Here is a 16,308-nt window from a genome sequence, read left to right as displayed (position 1 = left end):
TCGAAGAACTAAAACTGAGAACCATGAGCTTATACACTCAGAAAGAAGGTGTATAACAAAATGTAAATATTTATGATCACAAGTTATTCTATTCTGTGCAGATAATGAACGTGGAATATTCACATTCCAGTTTCAGATAAATGGTTTTATACATTTGGTTAGTATGGCAATTTCCCAAACCTGATGACTAGGTACATGTTTTCCTTCAAGTGCACCCGCAGATTGACATTCTCCACCGTCTGAGATTATGTGCGACTGGTCTGTCTTCTTTTTTGCTTATCGGGAGGAGCCTCTCTCCGATCCGCGACATTACCATTTCCATTGGCCGAGACTCGGGTTTTTTTCTGGCCGTACGATTGGGTGTTTGGCAGCGTTTTTATGCTCTTTTCTGGGGCCGGGCCACTGTTATTAATTATCATCGTCAGCGGGAGGCGATCAGCGGCCGGCCAGAGATTCGCATTTCGCGTTTCGTGTTCGCCAAATTCCCTAGCGAGGGAACTGAATGCGATCATTCGGAATTCGGCGCGTAGAAATATCATTTTCGTGTATCTGCGCTTTGTGATTTCTCTGGTTTTGGTTTTGGTTTTTGGGTTTTCGGTTTTGTTTTTCTTTTTGACTCCGCGCCTTTTGCTCTTCGCAATTTGTATGAGATTTTTGAAATTTTCGCTGACTTTTGCCATTTATGTGTGTCCCTGCTGTCTGCCCGCATGGCTTGTGTCCTTAACGAAATTGTGATTAAGTGTTTCAATATCGAAGTGACGAAAGGCAGCAGAGAGGCAGACATGGCCAGCTACCATCTCAGCGATGGCGAACATCGTTGCGACGTGCAAAATAATTAAAAATCAGCGAACGTTTTGCCAAGGAGGCCCCCTTTGGCCCCCTTTTGGCCCCCTTTGTGCCCCCCTTTGGCCAACGGCAAGATCGACGCCCGCATCGAGTTGGCGAGTGCGAAAAAACGCCATTTAAAGATGCCACAAAGCCGCAGATAAGCAGAGACAAAGTGGGAAAGGGACGGCTGGCTCGATGGCTGGACGGCTGGATGGCCAAAACCGGTTGACAAAATACGCCGGACTTGGTATGCGATCAGTTTGAGCGATAGCCAGATCCAGACTGAAACTCAACTTCAGCCGAGCCGAGATCGCGGAAGAATTTCTGGCCAAATTACGAGACGGGCAACAGCTACCCAGCTACCCAGCTACGCGGACATTTAATTATATTTCATTTCATTTTATTTTAGTGCCTCGCGGAGGGCTTTTTCGGTAATGCTCGCTGCACTCGACGCATTAATGATGACTTTGCCCTGAATTGCAGAGGCCTACACTCAATAATAACAATAATCATAAAGGGCAGAAGCTGATGCAGCACAGGCAAAGGCAAATCGCCAATTGGCAATGGCAATGGCATGTCCGAGCCATCGCCATATCGTCCAAGTCCATGTCCATGACCATGTCTCCATGCCTTGATTATGCGCGCGTTCCTTGCAGATCCTCCATCCTCCGCTCACTCCTCGCCCTCCCCGCAAGGTCCTCATTATTTCTACTCGACCAACATCAATTTGAGATCATTGCTACTGGTGCTACTGGTGGTGGTACGGCTACTGGAGAACCGAGCCCGGACCGCGAGTAAACTGGTAGTGCAACTGCTACTGGGGAGAGAAGGTGTCGAGTGCTTGAAATGTTTTAAATACAAAAATTAATAAAGCTCTCTCGTGCTTACAATGTGTGTTGGCATTTTCCATTCTTTCAATTACCTGCCCAGAGTATTTCCCCCCGAGTGAGCTGGGCAAATTATTAACTTAACACTTGATGCCCACTTAAATCGAATGGCAGGGGAATAAAAAGCAGCAGTATTTATCGGCTTTTAGTGTAGAAAAAGTATCAAATATTTTCAAAAACCATTCAGGCAAAAAAGTAGTTTGCTAATCGAATTAAACTTCGAAAATTTCGATAGGCATCTTAAGCAGAGGCAATGTCCATAAATACATCAACTTGGAATGTGTGCTTAGCCAGCAGTTCTCGTTAATCCTTTAATTACAGTGGGAGCACCTTAACTACCTGCCTGTTCACAAAGTTGGCATTTCCAATAGCCCAAGGTGGTGGATAATTTCTATGTGTCATTTACCATCGATCAAGTAACAGCTGACAAAGTTCCTGGAGGACCAGAAACAGTTAACGGAAGAGTAAACTGCAGTGACAACCCCGCGTTTAATGCCTCGTTTTTTCGACTCTTCGGACAACATCCTGGCCTATGTAGGTGCCCTTGCCAATGCCAAATGCCGGGTTCCGAATGCCAAATTACAATTTCAAGTTCAACATGCCGGGGCGGCATAATTTCCTCGATGCCAGCCCCTTTTCCTTTTCCCTGCGGCTGGAAAACTCGTTCATGTGTGACCTGACTCTTCTCTCTCTCTCACTGTCCATCTATCTCCCGATGCTAACTGTTTCTCATGATCCTTTGTTTTCGCCCCTTTGAGTCCGTGTTGCGCTTGAGGAATTCCGTGCTCAACAAATTATTACCTACACATATGTCTGGCCGGGGTATTTGCCTGTTTGGGTCACTCCAATTATAAGTCAATTAAATAGGTTAAAAGTTAGAAGTAAAAAAGGCAGAGGAAACGGAGTTAGGGGACACAATTTTGTCACGGCCAAATGAGCAGGAAGCAATTTATGGGCAAGCAGTTCCGAATTTGTAGAAGGAAGAGGATCCTGGTATGTGGTATTTCACTCCCTCCCCAACTTATGCAATCGCCGCCTGATGCTGGGCAAATGTGTTTTATTTATCAATCAATGAACAACGCCATGCTCCGTGCTCCAATGCCGAGATTCATGCAAATTCTAAACTGATTCTCGCGGACAATTGGCCCATTGATCAATCATTTAAGCGACCAAGAGCAAAGCAATCAAGTGATCTGTGAGCCTAATCGACACCGAAAGAAACCGATGCACACAGCAGGCTTCAAGTGGCAGCAAACGATTTTAATTCAATCGCACCAATTAGGCCAGAGGCGCCCCCAAAACTTATAGCCACCGATGCTGCTCTATGTATGCCACATGCTCAATTAACCGAACTATCTGTAGATGTAAATAATCGCACTGCGGCTTGACAATTTGCGTCACAATGCGACGCGGCTGGGGTTTGTGGGGTTTGGGAGCCACTGGATGGATCGGATCCATGGAGCTCGAGCCAAGGAATGCTCGAAAGCAAAGTTCAACATTTCGTTCGCCTCGCTCACTAATCTGTCGGGGTCAATCGATGTTAAGTAGAATCACGAATACCAAATTAATTGATGCCGTTGATATGCGCTGCTCCCAGTCTTCGAGCATTTCCAGTCCCGAGCTCCCAGCTCCAAGAAGAACTCTCTGCCTGATGATCCATCCCATTCCATCCATCTTCTGCAGTAGAAGGGTGATGGGAGCTACCGATCGAGAGATGTGTGTCAATCTGAGTGAGTGCGGCTCACATACGCGTCCACTTCTAGCGAGTGTCAAATGGGTAAATAATACTCGGTTCATGTTTTGAATTAATTTTAATTGAGATTCATTTGTAAGCAATCAGTTAGATTGTTCAGTTCAGCTCTGCCAGCTTACAGATTCTGCGCAGAAGACGATCGCGCACGTATGTATCCGATGATGAGATTTCATCGATTCAGATACAGATACTTTCAAGGTACATATGAACGAGTAATCTTAAGTTAAAGGAATATTGCTTATTTTTCGTTACTCCTGCCAGTTAATTGATACTTATTGAGAGCCTTATCCATTTTGATCGGCTAAATGCTTTGCTATTTCAGATTTTGCCAGCCAATTAAACATTAGGAACACCCCTAACCGCTCCCTCACTAAACGCTGGACTAAATGCTGTCTATCGCTTGATGATTGTAATTAATAAGACACGCCAGCAATCATAATTGAAAACATGTCTCTTAGCGCCGAAAGCCTCGTAACAGCAACACGTTGCAAGTTGCTGCGGGCACCACGATTGAGGGGGCAGCCGAGGGGGGAGGCTTAGATGGGGATGGGGACCCAGACCTCTGTGCCTATATCAAACAATCTTAAACTTAACAAGCCACAGAACACAAAACACTCCCCCTATTTGTGGCCAGCCCACCGCCCAGCCACTTCTCCCCGCTCCACTCATCGTGCCCCATCGACAATTGTTTGACTTTGCAGCAATGTTGCAAGCTGCAAACTGCACTTGTGTCATGCGTGTTTATGTGTATGTTTGTACGTGTGTCTATTAGCAAAGACAGCTAGGAAAATACCAGTTGCCGTGGCAAGTAGCAACTTGCTGATGTTGGCAGTTGCCAGTAGCTGTGCTGCAGATTGCACGTTGCACGTGAGACGAGGCGAAGATAAACAACTACTGCGGCCGGAACGTGCGGCCAGCCAAATGCAATTAAGCTAAAAATGTGAAAAATATCCCCCATCGTTACTGCAGCAAAAGTGGACGGATAGACACATCCACAGTCTGGGAGATACGGCAGCCATGTCTGAGCCTGGAAATGCTAGACCCTCGATAAATAAAAATGTAAATTATGTCTGCTCTGCTTTAAATTGATAAAACTGGCGCATCTGGTGCGGAGTTGCATCCGAAATTGGGGAGGTCGTACACAATATAGAGTTTTAATTGGCCTAAGTCGATAGGCGGAAGTGGATTAATCGAAGATAGGTAAATTTTAATCACGCTGGCTGCGATAGCAAATTACATAGTGAAATTGATTTTACTAACAAGCTGCAGATCCCAGTTCAAACCAGTTTCTAATCCCTAAACTCCCTTTTCCAAGGGACTTGACTCCATGCGATGATCCCCGGATTCTCTAATCCCGAGGTAAATAAAAGAAGAATGATGAACAACAAAACCCTAGGTACACATTTCAATTGCCCAATTTGGACAGCTGTGCGCAGAGGCAGCCGAGCAGGACCTTCTCCTCGAGGAGAAGGATCCTCCTTCCTGTAACTGCAGTTGCGTCGGCGTTTGCTTTGACATTTCGCCCAGTGCAAGTGGCAGCTTGAGGGATCCTGTAAGCGAGGGAAGAACAGGAAGCGGCCTGAAACTGCGACAGGCCACGGCAGATAGCCGAGAGCCCTACTTAGATAACAATTGCAGAAAGTGCATTCGCAATGTAAGTGCAGCTGAGACGTACTCGAGTGGAAAAGTATGCCCCTGGTTATGTGTGTCAAGGGCAGGCGCCAAGGAAGCGTTCAAGAAGCACCAAACTTAAGGGGAGAAAGCCAGAGCCGAGGAAACCTTCCCTCCACAGCTGTCGCGGAGTTTCGAGTCGGGGTCACACCCACCGCCACAGGACAATCAGCAATAAAACAGAACGAACGGCGACCAACGAAAGGGAAATGCGACAGAAAACCGCAAGCCAAATTGACCGGAAGCTCTTATTAATTTGCTATTAGCCATAGACAGACAGGAAGTTAACTTAATTTGTGTGGCTTTGACCTAAACAGACTGGGCAGCCACCGAAAAAAACGAGAATAAATGTGGCCGCACTCAGAGCAGACAGTCGAAAGAAAACCGTTTCTAAACAGGATGTGAGCAGGACATGTGAGCTTCAAACGGACCAGCACTGCAGGAGTGGTAAAAATGCAAGTGAGCTTTTACCGTTAGCGATAACGAAGCCTGATTAGATCAGTCAGGACAAAGCACACAGGCCAAAGGACCAAAGGATATGCGGCTCAGACTTCTCCCCATCGGGGTCAATTAAAATGTTTGCTCCAATTGCGTTAGGTCACTGTATATCTCCCCCGCTTTCACTTTTCAGCGATATCCAGGGATGCGGATAAGAACCCCAGACTTCAGATCTCCAGTGCGCGATATATGGTGGTTTGGGGAATAAAAAGAACAAAAGTCGTTAATGATAAGAGACCAAATGACGTACAGCCCCTCTTTTTCGCTCTTTTGCAGGGGGGAAAACGATTAGGCATTCAGAAACACACACACTCGAACACCACACAAGGTTCACCTTGGACTCGAGTGGAAGTATTCCCGTTTATATTGCCACATCGAGACAGGAAGCACTCGGCATCGGCACACAATGCATTGGGGGAAGACCTCTAGACAATTGCTGTTCCACAAATGAGGTGCGAGCTCTCGATGGCGAGATTATAATATCAGGGCACACATCGGATGTGGAGAGCCCTGTCTAGCACCCTCATTTGTATAGGAAACAGCAGTGTCCTACTTCTCCAAGTCCTGCCGCTGTCACTGCTCCTGCTCCTGATGCTGCTGCTCCTGCTTCAGATCCAGATCCAGAAAGTGAAACCTGAGGTCTGACAGGAAGCCGCCAGATGAGCGTGTGCCAACTGCATTCTGGTTTTCACATGCAGCACGTGCTGTTTCAAAAAAATGAGTAAGCAGCACTCGCCAAAAGATACAATATTATACAGTTATCTATGAGGTTCGAGGAAATAAAGGGATAGCTCCATCTATAGCTATGCTATTACTGTTTCAATCCCATTAATCAAGCTAAAAAAAAATCAGCATTTATGTGCAAAAGTTCTGTGGCGATAAAATAAGTCAAACATCCTGATCCCATAAACGCAGTCCAAGGGCTGATGATTTTTTTTTAGTTCCCCGGCAATTGCGAATAATGATTTTACGCATCCGATGACAGTTCTCCGGCAGGCGCAAACTTTTGTTTGGCCTGATCGGCTTAATTATTCGTAGACAAATGGCTGTTGCCATTCAGAGAGGCAAACGTAAAAAAGTCAATTAAAAGAGGGGGCTAATGCCGCGGGGGGGTGGCGGAGGATATGGCCAACTGTCGGCGGACACGCGCCACCATGGAGTTGCAATTTCCGAGTTATGCGTGCGAAAATGTGGCATGGCCAAGTGGAAACTCCGAGTGGCAAGTGGCAAGTGGGAAATGGCAAGCGGGAAAGCAGAGGATGGCGAATGGAAAATGCGGCACCTTGCTCCGTCTGGCATCGCTTTTAATGCTTTTCTTGGTGTGAATTAATTTTATTGCCTAATTGTCTCTCCACGCCACATGTTGAAACTATTAAGCGCATTTTAAACAGGCCCAACTATGTAAGTTTATGTGTCCTCCTCTTCGCCAGGATCCGCCCCCTTTTCGGGGCCCTAACGTTCCGACTTTACGATTCCGTTCGCTGGGTAATGTGTTTTCCGAATATATTTACCGCTCGCCAAACAGTTTTTGGCGACAGTTCTGCTCTAAACGCTGGAATATGTCTTTATTTTTAAGCGGAAAACGTTTTCCGTGCCCGAAAATCGGCAAACAGGAAATGCTCTCTGGGAAACTTAAGTATTTCACAGAATTTTTAAGGGAAATTCTGAAAGGTGTATCTAAGAAAAAACTATGAAATGCTTTTGCACTTCCGTTTTAGCTCGACAATTAGTTAAATTTTTGCAAGCTATATCTTTTAGAATAGTCTTATCTTTATGACTAGAAAAGTACCTTAACTATAAAATATATAAATTGCTAAATTCAAGTTACAAAACAGTATATCGAGCTGAAAATACAAACGTTTTCAGCTATTTAGATTGCAATCTTGGGACTCCCGTTTACCGGCGATCACTCCGAAACTTTTTCGTTAATTAGCTGCAGTAGATACAGTTTGCATCCAGCAGATACGTATCTCTCGCATCGCCTGGGCGTCGTTTCAGCTGTTCCCAGCTGACTGCAAAGTTGTCTAGGACAAGTAATTCACCCTCACCTGTTTGCATTGCCATAGCTACGGGGATCTGGCAGCGAGGTGCCTCAGTACCTCATTTTTCCTATGGCCAGTTTGTCGTTTCCCTCACTTTTTTTACTTTTATTAATTGCACGTGGGGGACCTTTGGTGGTTGTCTTCTAGTTTTTTCCCAGTTGTTCCTATTCTCCCTTCCAGTTTCTTCCCTTTTGACCGGTAGTGCTGTTTTCGTTTTTTCTCTTTACAAATATATATATATATATATATATATATATATACTTTTCTGACTTTCCTCATCGCGTTTTTCCTTAGCGCTTCCCGCTCATTTTTTTCCTTCCTTGGCACAATGGGCTGACCCACACACACACACGCACATCTGATCACTTCCCCGACGGCGTTCGTTTAGCTCGATTACGCTTCCGGTTCCCTACTTTTGCTCTGTTCTCCTCCGTTTTTTAAAGGCCTCCCGATCCTGCAATCGAGTGACACAATTTCTGTTTTGTCATCTGCCAGAGAACGCTTCCTCTGGCCTTTGTCATTAGCCTCCTTTCTATACTGTTTACTATACTATATCGTATGGCCATAGCTACCTCTGATGATCGTGGCAATTAGGTGAGCCCCGGTGTGAGTTCTTGTGCGCTGGAAAGGCAAATCCATTGTCTGGCCAGGGCACAGCTCACATAAATTATGGGATAATCCGACATAAGCGTATTTCCATGATCTTCACGAGGCCCTCGGGTTTACTGCGCTAACGAATGAATGAATGAGTGAATGAATGTGCAACTGACTGAATGAGTGATTGAGTAACTGGTGACAACTTCCTGCTGGAGGGGTGAAGAAAAGTGATGGGGAATCGCTGCAAGCCCCACTCTCCCTGATTAGTGTTTTGTGCAATTGCTGCCTCGTTTTGCCCTGCAGATTAGCTGACATTCACATAATATCGCATGGTAGTAGTCCAAAAAGCCCCAGTCCCTCGTTTAGCCTGGATTAGGTTTGGCTAACACGCAAAGTTTAGCCAGGCTTAGATGCATTGCATCCGGCGTGTGGGGAACAAAATACGATGACACCGATAAGCGGCTACCGCCGTCTGACATGCGAGCCACCCACTTTCCAGGTGATTTTCCACCTGCAACCGCTTTCAATTTGCACAGGAATTGATTTGTATTTCTTCCACCTTTTTTGGAATGGGTTGGTTGGTGTCGAGCACGCAAGCAATGGGATTTGCCATGGGTCAGCGCCAGTCGACACTCGTCTTTGACCCCCAAAAGATGCAGCTGCAGGCGTGAAATGGGTGTGAATCAGCCACCCTGCCCCCATTTGTGTTTCAAAATCAAATGTGATTGCCTTAATTGTGTGTCTAATCAATCAATTCCTGTTTACTTAGCTCCGACTGGAAATTTTGGGGGCGCTTCATTATATGATAGCACCGGGTATTTATCGAATTTGGTTCTCGGACTTGCGGCGGTTATCTTCCCGAAACGGTCGCATAATTCCCCAGATTAGATTAACTCGGCGACACTCGATACATGTGTTCGCATAACGCTGGTCAGGCTTTGGCTTTCGGGTCCCAGGGACCCTTGCCCAGTTGAAAGGTCTCCGATAAAAGGCAAACACACCAATTTACACATTTAGATATTAGCCTTTGGCCACAAGTACGTGCGAAAGGGGGAGTGGTATTGCTGGAATAGATTAGATTTGGATAAAAGGCGGCTGGTGACCCATTGTATAGATTAAACTGGTTAATGATCGCCTTTATGACGCCGATTAAAAGTGGGCAGATGGTATGATTTCTGAGACCGAAAGGAAGGAAGTCTTGCGGGAAGCGGAGGGGCTGTCCAGATGCAGACTGATAAGTGGATTAGTTGATCACGGTAGCTAGGCTGGCGATCGCCAATAAATCGCTGGTAATTCGAATCGATCGACGGGCGGGGAGCAAGTGCAACTGGCTTATTTTCCCGCACTCGCATTCGCATTCCGTCTTGGCCGGCAAACTCGAACTAATCCCCTGTAAGATGTCCACACACGAGGCACTTCCTCTCGCCATTAGGCATCGCCCATTGCCCATCATGGAGCTGACCATTGCCCATTAGCAGAAGGAGCCGGTGGATGGACAGGGGCTGGGACAGGGGCAGAGGCAGATCCCCACTTCCTGGGACACCAAGCTGGTCGCGATCGTCGTCGCTGTTAATGTGTGACTTTTGCTGTGTTTTTCAACGACATTAATTTTGTGTGTTGGATCTTAAGCCGGATTTAGTTAAGCAGCTCAGCGATCGGGCACTGAATGCGATTCCAGACGGCATGGGCATACCCATACCCATGCCCAGTCGCTCCAGCTTTGGTCACATTTTGTTGGGACCGCTTAGGAAATATAATCCCTTTTGTCGATGCCAGGCATGATCGCCGCTTATTTTACTCACTGTGCCGGCGATCACCTGTTTTTTTGGTTTTGGTTTCGGTTTCGGTTTGGGTTTTGGTATCGGTATTGGTATTGGTCGCGTCTCGTCGCGGATCGCTCTTTATAATGTGTCGCACATTAGTTAGCAGTTAATACATTAAATAAGACGAGGTTACCGACTCTTTGACACCGGGCTTCAAGAAAAATATGCTCGGAAGCCGATTGTCGCTGTGACTTGTAGAAATCACCGGCTGCTGTGGCGGCTTATGATTTTCAACGGGGCGTATTAGTGATAACTAATAAATCTTCAGCACCGAAAATACCTTCAAGTAAGTCCCACATCATCGTCATCGTGATCAGAACCAAAGTTTATAATCACTGATTGCCAGCCTATATATACACAACTTTATATATACTTATGTACATGCCATCCACATATTCATTTCATTTCCACTTGTCTCCAACCCACTTGTCATAATTCTCAAAACATTCGGAAATTTATGTCCACCCGAGTGGGGGAAAACGGATTTGGGCGGCCCATATAAAAATAGTTGCAGAGGGGCTGAAAATTCAGAATTCAGAACTCGATCTCGTATATCTACGGGGAACAAGCTAAATCCACTAATTAAGAATGAAAAAGGTGACAATGGGGGAGGCAGCATTCGGCGGAGATGATGACTTTCGAAATGCGTAAATTGTAAAAAATTCGATTCTTTTGCCGTGTTTTGTCACAGCCTGTGCATTCCGATTAAGCTGAATGACAAATGCCCAAGCAAATACTTAAAGACGCACTCCTCCTCCCTGCCGCCCTACAAATTAATTACCCAAAGTTGTCATTATCATTCGAACTTTTCCGTTTTTTTTTTTCTTTCTGTTCGGCTTGTATTTTTATCAGCTTTCTGTTCGCCTTAAGCTACAAAGCCTGAACCGCTTTTATCGCAATGTCTTACAAATCGTTTTATCAAGGTGTCATTAGCTATGAAAGAACAGCAACAATAACCAAAACGGAAAGGTGTTCGTTCTATGATAAGTGCAGAAAGGAAAACCTCGACAAGTCGAACACGTTTTGTTGATTATCTGAGGAGCTGAGAGGAGGAGGAGAGAGCTGCCCGAGCGGCGCCTTTGAAAGCGATTCCGAGTGGGGAATCGAAATGCCATGAACATGAGCACCCCAAAAAGCGATCGGGAAATAGTGGGGAATTGATTTAAGGCCGCTCCGCAAGTGCCAAAATAATAACGAAAATGAAGAAATAGAAATGCTATGACATCGTGTAATTAACTTAAAGCGTTTTCGCTGTTCCACAAGTACGTGGGTACTTGTCACAGCTTTCAGACTGATTGGAGCGAAACTCTGGCAGTGCGGACAACAATCGAAATCGAGACACGATCCGAATCTGTATCTGAATCTGAATCTGTATCTGAATCTGTATTTGAATCTGTATCTGAATCTGAGGCCAAGTCCGCCGACTTATGATAATAATCATTATAAATTATTATAATCCAATCGGCTTTGAATAATTAATAAATACGTTTATATCGGCTATATGCGAACTCAGCGAAGGCGCATAATCGGGCCGTAAAAAGCCCCAAAGCCGCTCAACTGACAGCAGATCGCAAAAGCGGAGTGAGAGCCCGCAGTCGAATGAATGCTAAAAATGTGTTACAATCAGGTAGCACTAGCAGCCAAGCGGCTAAAGAGATCAGGAGAAACTGTATGGGGCTCTTCGGGGGCAGAGGAGCATGCCTAAGCCGTCAGAAGAATTGAACGAGGTGCTAGGTAGTAGTAGTAGTGGTGAAACCATGCCCAAGGAAGAAAAGAAAGCCAGAAGTCAGGAGGCGGCGGCCACAACAGCGACGACAACAACAACAGGGCCACAAAGATGACAAACAGTTTGGACATTTATGAGCGGCATTTAATGGACATTTGACTACCGGAATTTAACGAAACCGAAAACGTGGGAAGGCAGACGGGGAAGCCGGCAGAGGGGCAGGCAGGCAGGGCCAGAAGAAAGGGCGAAGAATGCATTTGATTGGAGCTGCGATTCGATGCGCGGCCGGATTAACCCCGATTACCATTAGTCTTGGTGCGAGAGATCGCTGGGGAAAACGAGGCAGAGGAAATGAAACGACTATTCGATGATCACGGGCACGGTGAGCAGGAAGCAGCGGCGAAGAAGATTTCAATTAATAAATATTCCATTATCTGACTCCTAAGGCTGCACCGCCCATCCCACCTCACAACAGACTAACACTTTCAGATTAGACAAAATCGAACCATTTATAATTTATAAGACGGCCTATCTGGCTGCTCAAAAGGCGGCCAGGTGATCTAACCGGGTGTGAAGAGACGGCATTATCTGTTGCCCGCATTCGATTCCGATATTACGCCCTTAGAAAAACCCCGAAATGAAATTATCACAACAATAAAGCTAAATGCTTTATAATTAGTTTGGCCAGGCCAACAAAAATTCGACTCACTCACACTCGCACAATATGATTTGCCATAGTTTTGAAAGAACTCGCATTTATTTATGCCCCTTCTGACCATTCTGGTTTATTATCTGACTCCCGAGCAACTTACGCCGTCTTATCTTAATCCCATTCACTAAGCATATGCGTCGACACATAAAACTGTCAAAAAATAAAAAAGCAAACGAATGGTGCTAAAGCCCAAGTTTCAAATGCTCTAGCCAAGATCGATTCTGATCTAATCGATATATGGTACATTATTTCAAAACTATTGCATCATCGCATTCGTCGTAGTAAACTTGAAAGAAACTACTTTTATCAGAAACATGCCATGAATTTACAAACACCAATGCCATGTGGACGTACTTAACAAAAAAGCAATCCCTGAGGATCTATTTAAATTGCTGAAAGCAATGCTAGGTTCTATAAATATGGTAATCTCAATCGATCTCCTAAAAATGTAAGTATTCCCAATGGCTAGGGTATACGATATAACTCTAAGCTATTTGTTTTCGAAGCCATCACAGATTTGGCCAGTACAATAATTCTTGTGGCATGATTTCGGCTTAAAGACAATGGCGGTGAGATTGGGATTTGTTTAATATACAACAACATAGAGACGTTTTCGAAACCGACTGGAAATGAAATCCATAAATTCTTGGATTAGTCACCCCCCGTTTTCGGCGTTTGGGTAACCGATTCCAATGGGTTGAGCGGCAAAGGCAGAAGTCAGACCGCAGAGCCAGATAAATAATAATTACACTCACACAACATAATCAATTATGTCTGCTAATAAACCACACACACATGCAGGCACACACCCAGATATCTGGACATGTGTATGAGTGATCCCCCACTTTTTCCAGAGAGGGAGTTGGGCTGGACTAATCACGCCAGCATGTTCATAATCAATTTTATCGCACTTATTTGGATTAATTGCAATATCAGTGACAGGGGCGCTCGATATCAGGAGAGCGGCCCACAACGATGACGCGACATGCACTCTATGAGGTGGGGGCGCTAACGCTCCCCACCGCCAGTTTATCGATATCTAAGTTCGTCATCGCCTTATGCCGATTTTACCAGCGTTTGTCAAAATTACCGTCGGGATTATCTTATCTGCCTGGCAAAAGCTCTCGCGGAGAACCCAGAACTCTGAACTTAGCCCCAGTTTTCCGCTTGGAGATCGGCTTTACAATGCAATTAGTGGGCACACCGAACGGGGAAAGGTAAACAGTTGGGTGCGCGGTGCTGGCGGGCTTATCGCAGCACCGATCTCGAAAATCTCAGCCGATAAGGATTATCTTAATCTGCATAAATAGCGAAACGAGCGCATATCTACACTGCCCTTATCACTACAGCTTGGCCATATGTCGTTTGGCCGATTTTGTTTGCACTCAACTGATTCATTTGGCAATGGGCAGGCTGTAAAAGTGGGGGAAAGCCATGGTATCTGACTAATGGCTGTGTGGAAGTGCCGCCGGCAAAGCGATCTCGGTGGCGATGATGAAATATCTCCGTATGACGAAATCTTCGGGATGCGGATGATATCTCTGCAGATTTGAAGGTTCAACTCACCTGCTGACCGGCATTGGCTGCCACCCAGGCCTCGGCAAAGGTTTCCATGGCGCTCTGGAAGTCCATCTCGCTGGCGATTCAAAGTTCTAATCACTGAGTCTGCAGTTCACGTATTTTATTTATGGCCAGATGCAGGCGCTTTGGCATTAATTGCAATTTGGATGGTTCGCTGCGATTTTTGTTTGATTGCAATTTGTCACCGCGATAAGGGGAGCTCGATTTCGAATTCGATCGGGGGAAGGTGTAATTCTTGATTCGATTTGATTTGATTTAATTTGATGTGATTTTTCTATTTATTTCTTTTTTGAGTAGCGCGGATACGCAAATTAGACACAGGCACACACACGCGCGCAACCGCACACACGCTCAGGTGAAACGCGCGTTTCCTTTGTGGAACGGATTCGATGACGCTAGTTCCAGATGCTGCACTTCCAGTTGCTCCAGTGGCTCTTGTTGTGGCTGTGGTTGTTGTTGCTGTTGGGGGCGACGCGACATCATTAGTGCCATGAAATCGGGAGCTGATCGCGTCGCTACGTCACCAGGATTGGCAGCGTATCGAATTTGGCGAATGCGGCAATCGCAAATCCAGCCAAGCGTTGAGATTGAGACGTTCAGGCTGTTTGGCTGTCTGGCTTCTCCGGCAGATGGCGTGCCGAGTCCTTGGGCTCCTGCTCCTGACTGACTGATCTGGCTCTCTGGACTCTCTTCGCAGGGTATCGCAGTGTGTTGGTAAGCGGACGCGCGTCAAGACATCCTCTCTTGGCCAAAGTTGTCGCACAACTGACGGCATTCTTTCGCCTTCGCACATTCGCCGGTGTGCCGGTGCTCGGTGTTTGGCATTCGGTCTCTTTCGGCCGACGGTCTTCGGTCTCGTTCTTGCCCTCCCCCAGCCAGCACCCACCCCCCGTTCGACCATGGTCCTCTCACGCGGCTCCATTTGCCGCCAGTCCATGTGCACTGGTGTGAGTCAAAGAGACAACGAGCGCGCTCTCCCACTTTTATTTGTATTTGTGTGAGTGCGGAGAGAGAACGTAACAAAAAGTAGTAGACTCTAAAAAGGTAGTAAAACTATGAGTTAGCTGAGTTCTTTCGATTGGGGGCCTCTAATTAAAGGGATTAGATGAAAAACACATATAAGTGATCTGAATATATTTATAATATTAAATATTAAAATATAAATGCTATAAATTAATATTTGCTGAAAAAGTGACCCACTTTGATAATTATTTTGTTTTTGTATTTTACACAATAGTAATGAGTATTGTTTCACATGTAATGAGCTCCTTTTCCATGTAATTGTTTTTCACTCACTTTCGAATGAATAGGATTTGCTTAAAATAAGAACAAGTGGTGCTCTTCTTAGTAAATTATGAAGTAAATGTTGAAGAGAACAACAAATTTTAGAAATATAAAATTACTTTATATGTCATGTAATTGTCTTCAAAATGTAAATTTCTTTAGAACTGATAAGGATTTTTACTTACTAACATTTTCCCACAGTATCATCTTGTTAAAATATTGAAATTATTCCGAAGCGTAGTAGATATACTGCGAAATTTTCATTCTGGTAAGCGAGGGAAACACACAGCTTACGTGTGTGCGTCAGTGAGTGACCAAAACAAAGCACACGCACAGGGACAGAGAGAGAAAAGAGAGTAGCATTGCAGAGAGCGACTTTCTCTCACACACACTCAGGAACAGTGGGTAAACCTGTTCCGGCGCACAATTGCACTTGTCGTCGCCGCAGCCTTCGCCCAACCCGCCTGAAACCCCCTCCCCCGACAAACACTTGCTCATTCGGCTGCGCGTTTTCTTTTATTTTTTGTGCGCTGTGGCGAAACTGAATGGATTTGCTGCAAATTCGGGTGGAATTATGCCGCACACACACAGCCACATATCCCTACACCGTGTAGAGTGGGCGTGGGCGTGAGCTGCGGCAGTGCGAGTGCGAGCAGTGCGGCAATAGGTTCGGGCATTCGGGATGAAAGAGTAAATCGGCATTGCTTATTCCTCTCGGTGGGCGGTGGGTGGTCGGGGGGCTACACCCACTCGGCATTTAGCACCTCCGTGAATGGCGACGGCCTTCGTTGAGGATTCGTGAGTTCACGGCACGAAGTGGATTTCGCCGAGGGGCGGGATGGGTGGTTCCCCCGGAAAACAAGAGATAAGAGCGCAGATAATGCGCGCGCATTACATGTGATTAGG

At 45.8% G+C, this 16,308-nt stretch overlaps 1 protein-coding gene across 1 annotated transcript in view; it reads right to left on the bottom strand.

The window, feature by feature from the left end:
* The window catches only part of LOC6615508, a 42,200-nt gene extending 27,331 nt beyond the window's left edge, over positions 1-14,869 (bottom strand). The window contains exon 1 of the mRNA XM_002039851.2: positions 14,104-14,869. Coding sequence (XP_002039887.1) covers positions 14,104-14,169 — 66 coding nt within the window. The 5' untranslated portion in view covers positions 14,170-14,869. The remainder of the gene's footprint in view (positions 1-14,103) is intronic.
* Positions 14,870-16,308: the final 1,439 nt, after the last annotated feature.

This window comes from Drosophila sechellia, chromosome 2R, assembly GCF_004382195.2.
Source record: "Drosophila sechellia strain sech25 chromosome 2R, ASM438219v1, whole genome shotgun sequence".
In the NCBI taxonomy this organism is placed as follows: domain Eukaryota; kingdom Metazoa; phylum Arthropoda; class Insecta; order Diptera; family Drosophilidae; genus Drosophila; species Drosophila sechellia.
This window is presented reverse-complemented; position numbering and strand designations above follow the sequence as displayed.